At 46.5% G+C, this 20,258-nt stretch overlaps 1 protein-coding gene across 2 annotated transcripts in view; it reads right to left on the reverse strand.

Annotated features, from left to right (window-relative positions):
• Positions 1-1,131: 1,131 nt before the first annotated feature.
• The window catches only part of PPP1R8 (protein phosphatase 1 regulatory subunit 8), a 42,405-nt gene continuing 23,278 nt past the window's right edge, over positions 1,132-20,258 (reverse strand). The window contains exons 3-7 of one of the 2 annotated variants that reach the window (XM_029570891.1): positions 17,757-17,910; positions 16,528-16,748; positions 13,941-14,085; positions 8,223-8,287; positions 1,132-2,148 (exon numbers count right to left, since the gene is read on the reverse strand). In XM_029570891.1, coding sequence (XP_029426751.1) covers positions 1,798-2,148; positions 8,223-8,287; positions 13,941-14,085; positions 16,528-16,748; positions 17,757-17,910 — 936 coding nt within the window. In that variant the 3' untranslated portion in view covers positions 1,132-1,797. Of the gene's footprint in view, positions 2,152-8,222; positions 8,288-13,940; positions 14,086-16,527; positions 16,749-17,756; positions 17,911-20,258 lie in introns of both variants that reach the window. The other variant, XM_029570890.1, reaches the window with a different exon arrangement.

The following is a 20,258-nucleotide window of genomic DNA, read 5'->3' on the forward strand; positions in this document are numbered from 1 at the left end:
TTAAAAAAAAAAAAAAGGTTCATGGTGTGCAATTTTTGGAGGCAAGGAATTCAATGATTTGTGTATTGGTAACCAAGGGCTCTGGTGGGGTTTTATTTTGTTTTAACTAAAAATGGCCAGAAAAATCATCTTTAAAATAACAGCTTATGTGTTATCAGATAAATAAGTTTGCTAAAAATTGCCCGTGTTATACTTTCATTTGCTGCATCGTCCCACTGGAGAAGATGTGAGTACTCTCCCTAAGCAAAGAGACCGCAGCTTAGTGAATTAACCCTTTACTCACCCCACTGTAAGAGCAAGACCAACTCTTTCCCTTCTTGTCACTTCTGTGCTAAGCAAACCTAGCGCCTCCTTCCCCTTCTTGACTTTTAACGTTTTTATATTAAATTTTCCTGTGGTGGGGCTCCATGCAGGCAAACAAGGCCTGAAGATCTTCATCCACACAGGCCCTGAGTCAGTCCCCATTCTCCTCCCTCATCAGTTCTTCGGAGAGGCAAGCCAGAGACTCTCTCTGCCTGATGAATGGCCTGGTTCAGGCTTGAAGGCCTGAGCACGTCCCCCCTGTAGGGCAGTACACGGCCAGCCACATGAAGTTCAGAAGAGGAAAGCGAGATTGAGCACGGCTAAAACACCCTGTTAAAGCTATCACAAGACATGCCAGCGTCACAGTTTCACTACTGAGGTTACAGTAAAGTCTTGGGAACAGCAACCATTCAGGAACACAGGCGTTCATAAAATTAAAGCAAAGTGTGAGACCAGCTTTGACAATAGGGATACAGACCAATGTATATCCCAACAGGTCCGTAGCCAAAAAATTTAAAAAATACCTACATCTATCGCTCACCAGAATACAACTTCAATGGAAGTCCTTGGTGCCGGCCTCGGAAATTGCATATTGGCTACACGAAAAAGCCTCTCAGAATCCTGTTCTGCCTTAAAAAGACAGATACAGTGCTTCATGTACTGATGCAGTAACTCTATGGCAAGCGGGAATGCTTAAAATCTCTACAGAAGAGCTTCCCTGAAACGTCAGGGGTGGTCTTACAAGCAATCTTCAGAAAGGGCCAAGAATTTCCCAGAAGGGAGCAGAAGGTGGAGGTGAACCAAGGAGTGTAGGCAGAGTAAGACAGATTAAATACATAAAGCACCTTTTATTCAGATCAGATCCCGGCACTATAGATACACACGAGCAGCCACCTTCCAGGGGATGCTCATTCAGCACATTTCTGACACCAGCACCGCGGGGAGGCCAGTGCTGCTATTCTCCAGGTCCAATTACGTCAAATGAGGCACAGAATGATTTGGTGGCTTGCCCAGGGTCATAGGGACAGCGTTTGGATTACAACCGAGGCTAGGGAGATAAAAAAAGTGTCTTAACTAAATCCCACGACAGAAGGGGTCGTGTTTTACTTCTTAACCTTTAAAAATTAGGGAATTGGTGGTCTTAAACTAAGGCACCTGAGCCAGAATGAGCCCCTAACCAGCTGCTCCCCAGGTCCCTACAGATATTGGAGTACTAGGTCGTGAAGTGCAAACAGCCACTGTCAGGAAAGGAGGGGAAAGGAAGATCCCCAAAACTGAAAAAAACTCAAGAGGGGAGGAGGCCGTTGGACACCTGGCTGAAAAGCATGTACACGGGGCACAGGTATATTTTTTTGCTTTTCTTTTCAGACACAGACCTGTACACACATTCTGAAGACAGATTTTGATATTTAGAAAAAAATAATAGCATCTTTAGCTATGCATTTGGTTAGAATCCTGTCGGCCGAACCACTGCTTGCAGTCTCTGCCGGGATCTCAGATGAGCAGCGATGGGGTTGGTTTCTTGCCAGGCCAGGCCTCCTTGGCATACTTCTTCTTCTTGGGTTCGTTCACAGCCTCGGCGTTGAAACCGCTGGGGTTTGGAGCGGGCGTCATGCTGACCGGCAACGGCACAACGGGCGTCAAGTCCACCTCCGGGGCAAGGTTCGGGAAAGGCATAGGCAGTCCACCAATGAGTGCGGTCCCGTGCGTGCTGTGCATCTGGTTGCTCGATTCAGTGTGCGTGGGAGGCAGGCCACCGTACAGTCCACCGCTGATGGGAAAGTTCTGCATACGTCTGCCCACCGATTCGTCCAGGCTGAGGGACCCCGTGCTTTCTATCCGCTTCTTCTGAGCAAGAGAAAAAATAAAGCAGAAATCAGGCGCAATCTTAAAATCCATATAACTGAACCTCACATCAATGGCAGAGAGAACCAATCAATGACTGCTGAGGCATTAATACCACAACATTGACCTATACTATGTCCCTTGCATGTGAAGAATTCCTCATAAGCAGTGTCTTTTAGAAATGCCTGCGTGTGAAGCGACTACCAGATCACATCTTCTCAGTTATCGTTTTGTTTTTAAATGCACACAGTTAACGCACACCTAAAACGAATTAGAGAACCTAGAGAAATGAGAAAAGCTAATGGCAGTGTTGGCCAGAGCATGGCAAAAAACATGGGGTATCCTTCCTAGCAGGTATACAAAAGATATACCACGCGTGCCTTAGCTTGTCCTCCCCCCTCTACCCCGACAAACCACTGGAAGTCGGAAGAAGCAAAGAACACAAGGAGGCAGACTGGTGGACTGCCTGGACAAGCACAAGTTGACAGGTTGTCTTATCAACCCCATGCGAACAACTCACTGCTAAATCCATCAAGGAGTTACCTACTGAGATAGAGCCCTCAGCATGCTAGGAACAACAGAAACTGAGAGCGAATGCCCCAGGGGGAAAAAATCCCAAAACTCCATTAGGAGACGGGAAGCTGGGGAATCGCATGCGCAAACCCCGGCAGAACAGGATTTCATTACCTGCCCGGAAACCCCGAAGGGCACCAGGGCAGGCCCAGGGCGATCTCAGAACAGACTGCCAAGCACCCAGCTGAGGTATCACTACCCCAGGCATGAGTGCATATACTCCCCCCCACGGAAACTTGCGGTCCAGCAATGACCCAGGACTCCTCTGTCCACAGACAGGGTGATCCCGAAAAAGGGGAAGAAAGCAAAGAGCAGCACCTCGGTTGCAGGGTCAATTGGCCCCCAACCCGCTCAATCATGGACATAGCAAAAGGGTGAAAGGCATGCGTGCCTATTTGATGGGCTAGAACTCTACTCACAGAGGAGGGTCCCATGGGTAAAAATGACTGGTGATAGCGGTCACTAAGAAAAGACGCCCAGAGGCCAGCGGGTATCAAAGTGACTCCTGAACAGGGGAAACTCTGGAGGGTCACCAGGGAGCAAAACTGGAGAGGCTCCCTCGTGAATAGACCTAAGTCTTAAAGCGACCAAGAGACAGTGCTCCCCCAGACCGATTTTCAGCACTGGCATCAGCCAGAGCAGTGCCATCCCTTCTCCGGGAATGGAGAAATAAGAGACACCTCTCGAAGGGATGCACGGTGGGACGTCCAGAGGGGAACCCAGTCGAATCGCTCCTTCCAGAGGGGAAAGGGAGCAATAGGATCGGGGCCTCCCGATCCCGAAAGATCTTTCAACTCCTCAGAGAAGAGATGAGGCACAATCACTGATTGCTGAGGCACTGAAACGACCAATACCCCCCACAGGTGGCCAGCTTCAGATGGGGGGAGGTCACCACCGTAATCCACAGAGGGGCCCTGGCCTCCAAGGAGACACACCGATTCAAAGAATCGAGGCCCCGGTTCACAGAAAACCTTGCCAGGGACGGAGCCTCAGGGGCTTCCCCACAAAAGAGCGAGAAGAGGACTCCTGAACCACTCTCCCGATGTCTACTCCCCTCAGAGTCCGACCAGGAACACAGTCCTAGGTCAGTCCTATGGCTGTGGAACACAACTTGTTGTACCCACCCGGAAGGAAAAAGCACACACAGACACCCAGACGGCAACCAGAGGAACAAGCCCCCCTGAGCGGAATGCATACAGTGGTTTCCCATCCTGCGGATGGTGGTACATGCGCCGTGCCTGTGGGTAGAATACCACACTACAGCGAGGACAGAGCATCACGTGCCAAGAGTCTGCGGCTACACGCTGCCCCCACAACAAAACACAGAGTGGGTGATGACGCCTCCCTCGCCAGTGCTCCTCAGCACTGTGCGGTGCAGATCTGACGAGGAAGTTGAGCCCATGATGGGACGATGGCAGAACCCTGGCATGGCTGAGGACTGCACAGACAGGGAGAATGCCGCCTGCCATTGCCCGAGGCACTTTGAGCTGATGCCCAACCTTTCCTAACTGCGCATGCTGTGCACCAATGTCACAGTAACTCCCAGAGAAAAATAGTGTGATGACGGCATCCCCAGAACCACTGAGTACCGTATGGTGGAGGGTGGCGATCTATAGCATTTCTCCCTCCAGTACCATTATAACACTTTGAGAGGCAAGCCCTCGAATCTGCCTCGGGAATGGCTCACCTTCGATTCCCTCAGGGAACGACAGCAGCGAAGTTTCTAGCGACCGAAGGTGCTCATGGGGTTCTGCAGTCGTGTCCAGCAGCCTCCAAACTACAGCCACTGTTACCCAGAGCAGAGACAGTGCCTGTAGGGTCCATGATGCTTTCACACTCATCAATGTAAAGCCACAATGAGGGCACTCAACGACTCTGCACCCAGGGCTTCGATAGCGCTTGACTGATCCATAATTAGTTTGATGGTGCCCATGGACACCGACCGCCCAGTGGCCCAAAAGACCGCCAGTGTCATAGACTGTACTTCTCAGCTCACTTATTTGCCCGAGGGCGTCAATGCTGAGAGCTCGATGGCCTTGCAAGTACTAAGGCTGACGAGAGCCTCGCTAGCGCCCATTAACCGATGGTGCATGCATCTCGGTGGGGCCTCCAATGCAGAGATCATCGGCAGCCATGGTCCAATAGCCGTAAGTCCATCAGTGCCTTGGTACAGGACATCACCAAGAGCATCGAGGGCACAAGACCACTGCGCTCAGATGCCCCAGCATACCTGGGTGCCTCGAGCAGAAGGCAAGCCCTGCCTTTGATCCGTTCAAGGCCAAAAAGTCCTGCCACCTGAGGGCTGCTGGGTCACTAGGGGCCTCCCAAAGCCCTGAGAGTCAATGGCCTCAGGGATGACCAGGGCACTCAATGGCAAACCCAATGACTGTTTGTGATGCTTCACGTAGTCAAGGCAGTAACGAGAGGCATTGGTGGCCATAGTGCTTCCACGGTGGTCCTGTACCTTGATGGCCTCGAGGGCATCAATGGTATCGGGGCAGCACTGCATTGCAATGGCATTGAGGTCATGTTCTGCACTGGCTTCGAGGCCATGCACCGCGACGACCTAGTGGGTAGCCACGGCATCAAAGATACACACCCAGATGGCATCGAAGGATGCCGCAGCATCGGCACCTCGATGGCATCTAGGGTCTGCCACTGCTTCAACCTCGACAACTTCAAGGGTGGCCACGCATGAACCTTGATGGGATTGAGGGCACTGACGGCACCGCAGGTGTTGAGGGCCCTGCAGGTGTCAAAAGTACTGCGGGCATTGAGGGTACAGTGGCATTGCTGGTACCGTGGGCACTGTGGCATCAAGTACAATAAGGGCACCATGGCATTGAGGGTGCTGCGGCACTGCAGTATCAAGGGTAGCGCAGCATCAAGGCAACAATGGCAGAGGACATCGATTTGTGCTGCTACTCTACCACCTCGATGCCCAAGCCAGTGCAGCGAGACTCCACTTTCACTGATGCCAATGTCACAGAAGACCTCTACAGCATGGAGGGCGTCCCTGTACCTCGAAGGCGTCAAGGGTGATCATGGCACTTGATGGCAGACTTGATCCCCGATGATAGAGGTTGGTGTGCTTCACCACCTTGGGGCCTAAGTTGTCGATGACTCTGGTACATCGAGCCCTTATGGTATTGCGGACAGTCACGCACCTCAATGACATCAAGGGCATCCCGGCACCTCAGTGGCATCAAGGGTAACCATGGTGCTCCATGGCAATCCCAGTCCGACGCAGTCCTGACATCGATGCATCGGACGAACTGTGCACTGGTCACAGATGTGCACAGGCAACCGTTACTGGGCATGGCACCTAGGTGCAGCAGCAAGCTTCTAGCCCAGGCTCCTGCTTACCCTCTCTCCCAAGGAGACTGCACTGCCAAGACTGGCAAACAGGAGGGGAGGCTACGTCATCCAGAGCTCCCACCCGTGTAAACTAGTTCCTTGGAATGTGGGGAGGATGAGCTTCCCCCCAGGAACGGCATGGTCCTCGATCCCTCCACCATCCGAATCCATCAATGCCAATCGATTGATGGAACAACATGGAACTCCAGCCCGCATAGAACTCAGGCAAGTCCCCAGGCTCAGTGGCCTACATGGATCACCGGACTGCAGAAGTCAGTCCTGTCAGCACTGGGGGAAAAAAAAACCAGACAGAGCAAGGAGACGACACAGAGACAAAACTGCAAAACAGTTTTTCCATTTTTTTTTTTTTTTTTTTTTAAAGTAAAAGACTGCCAGGCTGCACAGGGGAGGCTCCCCATGCAGCTGGCAGACAGTTGGAAAGAAGAAATAAAACAACGGGAAAAGGAAAAAAAACAAAACAGCTGCAGCTCTAGAAAAAATTACTTACAGAGCTGTGAGAAAAGAGCAAAGCTGAATACCACGCGTACACGGTTTCCATGACCACATGGCTCTGCGGGGAAAAAAAAAAAAAAAGACTGAGGGACTCTGCCTAGGGTGCAGGGTGATGACTACAGCTGCACATGCTCAGTAGGGCATGTTTGAGAGTTCTAGAATCTTTGAGATCAAAGTTCTGGACCAGGCTCCATCTGATGATGTCACCCCTGTGTAAGGACTACCATCCTGCTTGTCCTTGGAGAAATGAGGGTAACTCTCCCACAGACTCCCCTGCTTTAAACACCAGTGTGGATAATTAGGCTCTTATTGCCACATCCAGTGGCTGAAATGATCAGGGCAGAGCCCTAACCCATGGCGCTGCAGAGCCTACCCTTCACCAGGCCTCTTAAGCACATAAGGCCAAAGAAAAACAAAACTTCTGGGGAGAAATCCCCTAGAAAGAGTACAGCACAGGTCTCCCCCACACGAAAATCACCATGGGCCTCCTCTCCTAAGGACGCAAGGCCTTAGCTTGGAAGGAGAAACGGTGGAGGAGGGGGGGAATGCCCTGCAGGATACATAACAAAATGGCAGTTGTTCCTGCCAAAATGGTTGCCTCCAAGGAGAAAATAAAAACTGATTCCAGACTTAACAGCTGCCTAACTTTTGCTGCCAGAATCATGGGCTTTCACAGTCCCCACTGAAGAAGCTCTCCTGCCAGTGTGAATAGGACAGCAGGCGCCGGCACCACGTCAGAAACGCTGGCTCACGAAAACCCTATTGACCGGGCTCCATTACAACGCGGACAGAAATTGTGCAATGCTCCTGCAATGGCTGAAATATACCCCTTACCCCGGTCCACTGGAGACTTATCTTCCTCCAGCTGCTTCAAGAAACTGATGATCTCACCTTTCTCCATTTTCTTAAAGTTAACAAGCTTCCACCCTCTAAGCTCTACCAAATCCTCTCTAGAGCTGGGAGCCTTACGTGAGACTCGTTGCCTGGGATGCACCAGAATCCTGGCCCACAGTTCACTGTTAATAAAGTAGAAAAGGCTAACAAATGCACAAGTGCCCAAACGTTCTCCACCAGGCCGGGCAGAGGCCAAAGCCTGCTGCTCCAGACAAGTAAGTCTTGCCAGCTGCTGGAGGCACACTATTTTGTGTAGCATCCACATGTCATTTAGTACAGACACTATGGGGGCAGAGCTTCAAGGATTTATGCGTGTAGGGGGGGGGGGGGGGGGTTATGAGCGCCGGGAACTATGCGGTATGTCCTGGGGCTTTTCTGAATGGGCGGGGCTCCCTGAGGGCTCGGTGTGCGCAGTTTGCACTAGGGTGCACCCCCTTGCACGCGCTGACCCCTGATTTTATAACATGCGCGCGGCTGCGCACGCATGTTATAAAATCGGGCGTACATTTACGTGTGCCGGGTTGCGCGCACAAATGTACGCCCGCACGTATGTTTTAAAATCTGCCCCTATACTTTGTGTGTTAGTGCGCAAGCTAACAATGTTAGCACATCATCTGTTATGTGCGCAAAAATCTTTTAGAAAACGCACAGCAGAAAATAGTGCAAGTTTTAGTGCATACGCCACATTGTCCAGGAATCATTTCACACTTCGGGTGACATGTCAGAACATCACCTACCTTCACTGGCACCACTGCCGTCTGAATCATGTTTCTGAAACGGCCGACAGATGGGTCCACATCCTCTGCAAACAGAAGGCAGAGATACATGTAATATCCAGAAATATGCAATGAAGATTAACAGCATTACCATATATGCCTGTAATGAAATAAGAACCCGAGTTCATCAAACCAGGCCTTCTTCCATCTGTCTACTGGGAATTAAAGTCTAGGTGGGAGCTACCACCCAGTTTTATATATTTGTAGTTTTACAGTCCCTGGCCCCTACTTCTCCTTTCTGTGTTTGTATTCCCAAGCTCCACAGATGGGCATCATCTCCAGCACCTACCCGAGATTTCCCTCCATAGCAAGACCTTACTAGGACAGGCCCAAAATCCAACAAAAAGTCAGAACCATGAGCAGAAATCATTAGAAGGCACGATTACATGACTGTTATGTGCTCAGTGACTCCCCCATCCAAGTGGTACCACGGCACATCTGCTGGTGATAGAGGATAATGTATCCTGTGTCCCTTCTCTCCCCAGCAAAACCTCTGGTAATGGAAGAGGTTATGGTGGTTTTTTGTTTTGGTTTTTTTTAAATCATTTTTATTGAATAAGATCTCAATAAAAGACAGTTAAAACTTTTTTGCAATTACGTATACAGTGGTCGCATACTGAAGAACAAAAAGTAAAGACAAACTGTCTCATGTACTCAATTTAGATTATATACATACCAACTATTGCCTACAAACTGGCATAGCAATTAACAGAGAAGAAATACAGTCAACGTAAGGTTAGTCGAGTCACACTGAAGCCCCCCCGAGCCTGGTGAGCCTGAAATATTAAGAACCAATCTGAGAGAAATTCCCAGGCATGGTTGTGTGGGTCGGGTAAGCTTAGAGATTGCACACAAGTGACGGACTTGTAGGTATGCGTAGAAGTCTTGTGAAGGGAGATCGTAATTTTCCCTAAGGGCTTGAAAGGAACGGATGTTACTGTAATCGTCAGCAATGTGGACGGTGGCCTGTAGGCCTTCTTCCTGCCAGCTCTTAAAAACTTTGTTTTGCATACCCGGCAAAAAGTCTCTATTCCCTAAAATGGGCAGAAAATGAGGTTATGGTGTTTAAACAGACCTCTGTGACTTTGGTGCTGAGTGATTCAGTTGGCGTCAGGTTGTTCTCAAAGCCAAATCTCTCACAACCAGTGATGTGGCATTAAACTTTGGGTCCTAGGGCCATGCGCTCTGCTCAGCGCTCTGCATACTATCGTTCTCATTTGGCTCCTTGCTTGACAGACATCACGCCTAGCCTCCGGTGTCCCCTTCACGGCCTGCTTTTTGCAGGGACAGGACTCTATTCTCTTCCTGGGGCTCTCAGCAGCACTCCAAGCACAAGGTAAGGAGCAGGAGCCCAGCTCTGCTGCACTCCCGCTTTTCTTCCCATTTTTATCTTTATTTTGTTATTGTCTAGCATGTTGGATTTGATTTTATGAATTTTTTTTCTGTACGTTGCCTAGGCCTTTCTTGTGTTAGGCGACTAAAACTGGTAATAAATGTAAATGTATTAAGACAGGATTTTTAGCATATTTTAGATAACTCAGGTGGTAGTTACAGCAAGTGTTTTACCATCCCTTCCCAATTTACATTTTCTGAAGTTTTGTGGTTTAGTGGCCGTTAGGACATATCACACCAATCATTTGGCTAAAAATATGTAAAACAGATATAAAAAAGATAAAAGGCCAGTAACTGGACCAAACACAAAACCAGTCATTTCTTCATTGTAAAGAGATGCAACGAAGATTGAAAGCAAAATTATGCCAAGACATGCGGCTGGGGCACCGAAAACTAGGGCGGCAGCACCAAACTGGAAAGGAAGCTGGAAGTCTGGGTTCAGTAAAACTAATCTCGGTTTTCAGAGAATAAACCCAGACATGATATGCACAAGCATTTGAAATCGCAAGAGGGGGGTCACAACTGAAAAAGGGATCCATGCAGTCTCGAAAGCTCGTCTCTGTCATCTTTGGCAACTTCTTACATTGGTCAAATAAGACAGATCATGGACAAAGGTGTGCATTATCCCCCAGGCCATAAGAAATGCCATTCTGGGTCAGACCAAGGGTCCATCAAGCCCAACATCCTGTTTCCAACAGAGGCCAATCCAAGTCACAAGTACCTGGCAAGTACCCAAACATTAAATAGATCACAAGCTACTATTCCTTATTAATTAATAAAAAGTTATGGACTTCTCTAGAACTTATCCAAATCTTTTTAAAACCCAGTTACACTAACTGCTGCATCCACATCCTCTGGCAATGAATTCCAGAGCTTAATTATGTGCTGAGTGAAAAAGAATTTTCTCCGATTTGTTTTAAATGAGCTACCTGCTAACCCCATGGAGTGCCCCCAATCCTATTATCTGAGAGAGTAAATAAGCGATTTATAGTAACCAGTTCAAGTCCTTTCATGATATTGTAGATCTCTAATCATATCACCCCCCTCAGTCGTCTCTTCTCCAAACTGAACAGCCCTAACCTCTTTAGCCTTTCCTCATAGGGCAGCCAGTCCATGCTCCTTATTTTGGTCGCCCTTCTCTGCACTTTCTCCAGTGCAACAAAATCTTTCTTTTTTTTTTGAGATGTGGTGAACAGAACTGCACACAGTATTCAAGGTGCGGTCTCCCCATGGAGCGAATCAGAGCCATTATGACATCCACCATTTTATTTGCCAATCCATTCCTAATAATTCCTAACATTGTTGCTTTTTTGATTGCCACAGCACACTGAGTTGACAATTCCAATGTATTATCCACTATGATACCTAGATCTCCTTTCCTAGATGATAAATCCTAAGATGGAACTAACATCATGAAACTACAGCAAGGGTTATTGTTCCCTATATATGCATCACTTTGGACTTGTCCACGTTAAATTTTATCTGCCATTTGGAAGCCCAATCTTCCTGTCTCGCAAGGTCATCTTGCAATTCATCACAATCCGCTTGAGATTTAACTACTCTGCATAATTTTGTGTCATCTGCAAATTTGATCACCTCTCGTCATACCCTTTACCAGATCATTTATAAATATATTTAAAAGCACTGGTCCAAGTACAGATCCCTGAGGCACTCCACCGTTTACCTTTTTCCACTGTGAAAACTGACCATTTAATCCTACTCTGTGTCCTGTCTTTTAAGCAGCTTGCAATCCACAAAAGGACATCGCCTCCTATCCCATGACTTTTCAGTTTTCTTAGAAGCCTCTCATGCGGGACTTTGTTGAACGCTTTCTGAAAATCCAAATACACCACATCTACCGGTTCACCTTTGTCCACATGTTTATTCACCCCTTCAAAAAAATGTAGATTTGTGAGGCAAGACTTCCCTTGGGTAAATCTATGTTGGCTTTGTCCCATCAAACCATGTCTATCTGAATGTTTTGTGATTTTATTCTTTATAACAGTTTCCACGATTTTTCCTGGCACTGAAGTCAGGCGCCACTAAGATTGAGATCTAAAATGTTTCCCTCTATGTAGGTTCCTGAACCAAGTGTTCCATTAAACTGTCTTTTATTCCATCCAGGAACTTTATCAGTCTAGCATGTTCTGATATTACATTTACCCAGTCAATATTGGGGTAATTGAAATCTCCCATTATTACTGCACTACCAATTTGGTTAGCTTCCCTGATTTCTCTTAGCATTTCACTGTCCGTCTCACCATCTTGACCAGGTGGACAGTAGTATACTCTTATCACTATAGTCTTCCCCGACACACAAAGGATTTCTACCCATAAAGATTCGACTGTGCATTTAGACTCTTACAGGATCTTTATATGCCATCCCAGTCAAAGTGCCACCCCGCCACCTCTCTGTCACTGGTTGTCCTCTTTCCACCATGTGTCTGAGATGCCAATTAAGTCTATGTCATCATTCACTGCTATATACTCTAATCCTCCCATCTTACTTCTTAGACTTCTGGCATTCTCTTAGACTTCTTAGACTTCTGGCATTAGTATATAAACATTTTAAAGTGTGTTTTTTGGTTGTATTTACATTCTGCTTTTCAGTTGACAGGGATAAATTGGAATCTTTTAGCTCAGGTGAGTTTTTAGTTACAGGCACTTGGACTACTTTTCTTATTATTGGAACCTCACTGTCGGGATGCCCTAACTCTATTGCTTCATTAGTATCCTTCTAAGATACCTCCCTTCAAACCATGTGCTACTGAGTGACTGTCGGCTTTCCCCTTTGATTTAGTTAAAAAGCTGCTCTCTCTCCTGTTTAAAGGCTAGCGCCAGCAGCCTGGTTCCACCCTGGTTAAGATGGAGCTCATCCCTTCGGAAAAGACTCCCCCTTCCCCAAAATGTTCCCCAGTTCCTTACAAAACTGAATCCCTCTTCCTTGCACCATCGTCTCATCCATGCACTGAGACTCCGGAGCTCTGCCTGCCTCTGGTGACCTGCGCGTGGAACAGGGAGCATTTCAGAGAATGCTACCCTGGAGGTTCTGGATTTAAGCTTTCTACCTAAGAGCCTAAATTTGGCTTCCAGAACCTCCCTCCCACATTGTCCTATGCTGTTGGTGCCCTCATGTACCTTGACAGCCAGCTCCTTCCCAGTACTGTCTAAAATCCTGTCTAGGTGACGCATGAGGTCCGCCACCTTCGCACCAGGTAGGCATGTTGCCAGGCGATCCTCACGCCCAGCAGCCACCCAGCTGTCTACATTCCTAATAATCGAATCACCAACTATGATGGCCAACCCAACCCTTCCCTCCTGGGCAGCAGGACATTTCCTGCTGCACCAGATTGATGCTCTCTGACCAGGAGACCTTCCTCCTCCAAGGCAGCACCAAGACTGCCAGACTAGAGTTAGGAAGTGGCTTTGTTGGCCCTGAAGGTCTCATCTATATACCTCTCTGTCTGCCTCAGCTCTTCCAAGTCTGCCACTCCAGCCTCCAGAAATCGGACTCGTTCTCTGAGAGACAGGAGCTCTTTGCACCAGTTATTAAGACTGTAGGTATCTCACAGCAGGATTAGTAGCTAGCTAGTTTATTGAAAGCTTTGTGGTTAAACATGGGAAAAGGAGGGGTTGGGGATGAACTAAACAGAAATCTTGTATGCTTATCTATTCAAGTTGGTGGAGTGCTAAGGAGGCAGGTGACTGTCATAGATAAGGAATGTTACTGTAAAAGCACTCATACTGTCTGGCTAGCAGCTGGGATGCATCTGGCCACCTCAAGCAGGAGGGGGGTTATAAAACAGGGCAAAAATCCCTGGGTTGTTGACCATGAAATGTTTATGGCACAGTAGCCCAAAAAAAGCTGGTTTCTGCCCAAGCTGGAAACCCAAAGAGGAGGAGGAAACTGCTGAACCAAAAAAAATAAATAAAGTTAAACACATCCTAAACATAAAAAACATGACTCTCTCCTGAATGATGGCATAAAATCATGAGAACTCCTCCCCCCGTTTATATTCTAATTAGAAAATTTAGCTGGCAAATAAACAAGCATGCTGGTACTGCTGCTTTTTACAAAGGCCCCTCCCCCCCGGTAATCTAACACACAAAGTGCAATCAAACTGATTTTAAAAACACAAACCAGTAAAAAGATCTCTTGCTGACTACCCTGCCTGCATCCCATGGCGAAGGACAAGTCACAGAGGGGGGTGCCCAGCCGGCTTTGGGATCCTTTGTTGTGAGCTGCAGACAAAGTCTCGCCGTGGTGGTGCTGCTGCTGCTGCTTACCTGGATTAATGATCTCATCGTCTTCGCTGAAGGAGACCCGCGAGTTCCTGCGTTTCCTCTTCGGCCTCTGGATGTCCAGGTTGCCCTCTTCTATGGTGAGGGTGGAGATTCTCTTGTTGTGGGCAGTGTTAAACTCTGTCAGGTTCTAGGAAAAAGCATTCAGGAATAAGAGCCAGTCAGTCACGGCTGGGGAGGACACTCTGCAGGAAAGAGACTGCGTCAGCTATCTGCTGGCCTGCTAACACAATGCCCCACCCGGGACAGCTTCCACCCAGGATGAGCAAGAGAAAATGTTTGCAGATTACCACAAACACCAATTTCAAGAGAACTTACTTTCCAACCCTTGCCGCCATGTGCTAGGCGAATACTTTGTATACTTGTTACCACTATGGAGGCAGGGAATGGCTGCTTTTGGGGCACACCATCAACCAAAGAGGTGCGTTGGAGGGGAGTTACTGTCAAAGATGGTTCAGCCAGTAAAAGGAGACCTTGATCAGTTGGGCAAGTCACCCAGGAAAAGATGCATTTACTCTAATCATGTGCTTGAAAATAAAGAATAAATGTTGAAAGAAATCTCCAGGAAAGAGAAAATGCAGACATTTCAGCAAGCTTCTGATAAACCAAGAGTTCTCAGGCAAATGGATACAGCAGCAGGGGAGATTCAATAAAATCTAGAATCAGCATTCAAAGAGTAGTAACAGCTTCCACGAAAAGGTTTTGTAATTTGGGAAACTGAGATGCGCAAACGGTGTTAGCTGTGAGAGGGCTATGCAATCTTGACACACCCATTGGTAATGCAGCCTATTTATCTCCCTGAGGGTCTTGGGATATGAAATGCTAAATCTGACTTAAAAATAACACTTCAGATGAGCTGAAGGAGCAGGGCTCACTGTCTGCTCACTCACTTTCTGCCATCCATAGCTCTTCTATGTCCCTCCAACATTTTTGTATGACACACATCTGTATTCCTCAATTTTTATTACAACTGTTATTTTCACAGAAACAAAAGTGCTACATCCGCGGCCGCAGCAGGGATGACTCCTCCTTCCCTTAATGGTAAGTGACACACACTACCCCTAGAACATAGAGAGAGACAATGTGGAGTTTAAACTCTGCAGTGCTATCGATGGGGTCTTACATAATACTCTACCCACAGCATCAGCAGTTCCTTCTATGTCTCACCCAGGTCCTCCCTCCTGTGGCAAATTGGCTTGAGGAAAATAAACTCAAGTTAAACCCCCTTAAATCAGAAGCACTATGGATAAGCCAACAGAGGAGGACACTTATCCTACTGCCTGTCATGTGTAGGGTTAGTCTAACTCCAAAGGACGTGGCCTGAAGCTTGGAGATGAAACTAGATGTGCAGCTATCTATACAGAGACAGGCAACTGCAGTTGTTCAAAAAATATATATATACACATATATATTTTGTTTTGAGTCTGCACCAAATTTGTCCGCTTCATGGCTTTTGACAGGAAAGACCTAGCTCTGGTTCTCTATGTGTTAACAAGTCACATAGATTATTACAGTTCTTTATACTAGAGTATTACAGCCACTGATATAAAATGACTCTGATGCCTTCAAAATACAACAGTGAGGTTGGCATTAGGGGAGAAGAGATCTGACCACATGCCCATTTTTAAGGAGTTACACTGGCTTCCTGTGGAATTTAGATCCACATTTAAAATTCTAAGGATTGTTTTTAAATCTCTACAGACTGGCCTGCCTGTTTGTTTGGCAGATTTCTTCTTGCGCTGTGAACCTAAAAGAATTCAGGGGTCATCTCAAGCAACAATTTTAACCATGCCACCCACTTGCAACGGTTTGGCCGATTACTATGCTTCATAGCGCTTTTAGTGATTTGCTCCTGCACTCTGGAATGATCTCCCTTATAAAGAGAAGGTACAGACTAGCTATCTAAAGGCTTGAAAGAGTGTCAAGACTATGTAAGCTGGATTTCTCCCCTGATGTGGTTTATTACTTGAGTAAAGTGCATTTAATGGAGAAAACTCCAGTTTTACACGTAGAAATGCTTTTTAAAATCAGGCCCATAATTAACAAGAAAAATAAATCCTAATCTTCAAAAGGAATCCTAACTAATAAACCAGTGGACTTCTGAAAATTGCTACAATCTGTGCCATTGAATTGTCCATAGGATTTACTCATGTAAGTGCACTTTAGTCGAGTAAATGGCTTTTGAAAATTGCTATTTTACACGCATAACTCCTTTAAAATTGACCTGGGAGTTTTTAATCTCTTTTAGATTTGTGAATTTTTTTTACTTTAAGTCACCTTGAGATGAAAGAGAAAGGCGAGATAAGTAAAAGGAAAGGAAAAATGTTTTAGGTTTTGAAATCCAAATGTAAAACACCACCCCCCCGAGGTCAGTAATAAATAAAATCATGATGTACTGCATCAGTGGAGCTCCTACTCCGTTTCTCTCCCATGAAATTACAATACTTTGACTGACTGCTACACCTATTCTCCGTGCACAATATGCTACAGAAGTATTATGTTATCACAAACTCTGAGCATCATGGCCACATTTTAGGGGGGGCTGGAGGGACAGATTCTCATTAAGACTCACATCAAGCTCCGTCTCCTCCTCGGGAAGACCCAGCAGCCCCTTCAGCTCCTCGTCATCCCCTCCCATCTTGTCATCTCCCTTCACAGCTGATGGCAGCGTCTGCGGCTTCTCCCGCAGGGTGTATGCCCGCGTAGAGGCGCCGAAAGAAACCGTCGAGTCGATGGGAATTTGCTGTGGCTTGTGAGGCTCCAGTCGAATGCGACCCAGGAAGGTGCCATGTGCTGAATGGAAAGAAAGCGGGTGCTCAACACTCAGCAAGGGCTGCAGCTGCTCTTAAACAGCAAAACTCTGCCATAACCAACAGGAATCAACTGCCAAACATTTCTAACCAAAGCAGTGGTGCCACGGGAAATGTTTTATATATATAGTCCCGCTCCCCAAACAAAGGTCAAGAAAAAAACTCCCAAACCTCTCTGCACTTGTAAACAGTTTTTCTTTTACATACTTGCTCTTCTGCTCCCACCAAGGTCTTCAATTTATTAAAAGCAGAGGCCCATGTTCTCACAGGATTGCCCAATGGGACAAAACCTCCTGCCTTCTAGTTCCAGCTTCTGTATTACATCAGCTCACTTTTCCTTCCTGTCACTTAAGAATCAGCATTAACATCCCAAAGTTAAACAGAACTTTTTGTAATGGCCTCAGACACTTCCATGAATATCTGCTACAAGCAATGCTTCCATAAACTGTTTGCCCTGGCAGGTTTCTCCCATCTCCACATGCATCCAAACCAATGGGAAACAACTTCACCATACACCGGTCTGCTGCCACATCAGTAGGCAAAGCCAGAAGACAAGAGGGTTGCAGGTCCATGCTTCAGAATATCAAGAAATCAACCTTGATTACAATTAGTTCTTATTTTAAAAACTCAATTTTTCTTTACAAGGGTCTGGGAAAAGGGGATCCCCATGAATGCCTTTCATTTGCTCCTATTGACAAGAATAGATTGAGGGCAGGAAGATTACGGGGGACTACTCTCTTCTCACTCTCTCTTCGGAGGGTTGGCCCCCACGTCCAACAACAACTATCTGAGCAACCCAAGTTCTCCTGCTGGAAAGCCTGCTCTGTCCAGGTCCCAGGTTCCTCTGTCTCGGACATGCAAGAACCTCACCAGCTAGGAACAGGACATTCAAAGCAGTATCGTGTGTATAACTGCATGCAGTGCCACTGCTAAGTCACAGGAATGGCCCTTTGACTGTCTTGTGAGCCCATCCAGCCATAGTCTCACTTACTGCTGTTGAGGTCTATGAGGAAAACTCTCTTCAGATGTTTGTGGTAGACCAAGGCAGCATGGACCCGCGAACAGGACTGGTGATCAATTGTGAAATCACACAGATCAGGGTTCCTCCCAAAGAGATAATACTTCTTTTCATCGATGATCAGTTTCTGCAGCCAGATAACCAAATACAGGAAGAGGGTTGTCACTTATTCATCACAACTGAAAGCCAAACAAATCAAGGCTTCCAAGTGCACTGCTGCAGAGAAGCAAAGAAACAGGGATTTAACAAGATAATGTGGAAAATATCACAGAACCTGCAGGAATACCCAAAGAATCAGTCTGACTGGGTGCAGTAGCTTCATCCCAAAGCACTGCATAAGATGAACCAGAGGCTGGTAAAGCTGATCCCCATCATTGTGTGAAAACAAAATTTATAGCATTATGTAAACCCCTATACATATAACACTCACATAGTGCATCCTGTAAGGTGGGGAAGCAAGTTGGGTAGACCTGCATTTTTTGTTTTAATAAAAATTAAAGCATAGGTTGTCTTATTTCAAAGCAGAGATATTTATCTAACTGACCGTAAAATCCAGGTCTGTCACTTAAAAAAAAAAAAAGAGTCATGTTCTCCATTTCAAATGTACACCACACCCAAAAAGCAGTATATTAACCTCAAAACTTTTAACACCCAGTCAGTCATTCTGAAATTTTTAAGCAGTGCTCCAGCTGATTTGAACTGGTGGGAACAGCCAGTGCCACACCAGACCTTACGTGCAATAACACATACCAATCAGATTCAGTGAGCAGAAAGTATTCTGCCACTCCTGCTACTGTGACAGAGAGGTCTTTTTAACTGGTTAAGCTGCGGTTTGGCTGCGAGTTGCTGGATACAATCATACTGCCTGCATAGTTAGTTGACATACAAAGAGCTTCCTGATACTGTTGGGTACCTGAACACCTCCTACCTTACCCTCACAGTCTGCTAAATACAAAACAGCTTCGTCCGGCTGAAAATTAAATTGCTTACAAGTTTTAAGGCTTGGTTTGTTTTTTTTTAATCCCCTCCCCCCCAGTTTCCTCTTACTTCTATGGGCTTCCAGCTCAATCAGAACCAGGGCTGGCACTCTGAGCCTTCATTCACAACTACCAGGGGATTCATTCCCCTATTTTATATACCCTCCCAAATTAGTTTTAGTTCAGTCGTTATAGAGACAGTGCTGCGTATCACTAGTAGCACTTTATAATTGATATATACTAGTAATAGTAGTACATAAGAAATTGCCATGCTGGGTCAGACCAAGGGTCCATCAAGCCCAGCATCCTGTTTCCAACAGAGGCCAAACCAGGCCACAAGAACCTGGCAATTATCCAAACACTAAGAAGATCCCATGCTACTGATGCAATTAATAGCAGTGGCTATTCTCTAAGTAAACTTGATTAATAGCTGTTAATGGACTTCTCCTCCAAGAACTTATCCAAACCTTTTTTGAACCCAGCTACACTAACTGCACTAACCACATCCTCTGGCAACAAATTCCAGAGCTTTATTGTGCGTTGAGTGAAAAAGAATTTTCTCTGATTAGTCTTAAATGTGCTACTTGCTAACTTCATGGAATGCCCCCTAGTCCTTCTATTATTCGAAAGTGTAAATAACCGAGTCACATCTACTCGTTCAAGACCTCTTATCATCTTAAAGACCTCTATCATATCCCCCCTCAGCCATCTCTTCTCCAAGCTGAAAAGCCCTAGCCTCTATAGCCCTTCCTCATAGAGGAGCTGTTCCATAATACTTCCAGAACCCTGCAAACATGGATCCTAAATTCCAGCCACCAGATGTCGCCTACTGCAATGACTAACTCCAGCCACCCCCAGGGCTGTGAACTTTGCCTCCACTGCATCACTAGTCCCGGCCAATCTGGGGAGAGGATGACTCAAAACCAGGAATTTAATCCAGGTAGCACTACCATGTTGCCACTTTGCTGGCCCACTTGCAGTTTTAAGTGAAAGAACACTTTGAAATTCCAGGTTTGGGAGGAGGGAGTACATCAGCACATGTCCAACAGTAACATTCTGAGACCCTCAGAAACTTTCAGCAGAGCCCAAAAACGAAGGCGATTTTTTCAGCTGAGAGAGCAATTCGTGTCCAAGTTTACATTCTATTGCAGCAAAACAAGTTTGCTTACCATAAACCGCGTTTTTCATAGAGAGCAGGATGAATTAACATGTGTATAACATCATCCAGCAGCACTGAACGGACCCCTCTCTCATTGAAAGTAGAGCTTTTGCCCTACTGAGCATGTGTGGGAGTTCCTGCTCAGGCATTGCTTCATTTTAGAGCTAAGTCTAGCTAGGTAGTCAAACTTCCAGGAAGTCAGGCAGGTATTTAGTATGGCTAATACATCCTGCAATCTACGAAAAATACAGTTCACTGTGGGCAAACTTGCTTTTTCTATTGATATGCAGGGCTGAATTAGCCATATGATGTGGGGAGTCTCAAACTGAGGGTTACAGA

The sequence above is a fragment of the Rhinatrema bivittatum genome, chromosome 11 (genome assembly GCF_901001135.1).
Source record: "Rhinatrema bivittatum chromosome 11, aRhiBiv1.1, whole genome shotgun sequence".
Taxonomy (NCBI): Eukaryota; Metazoa; Chordata; class Amphibia; order Gymnophiona; family Rhinatrematidae; genus Rhinatrema; species Rhinatrema bivittatum.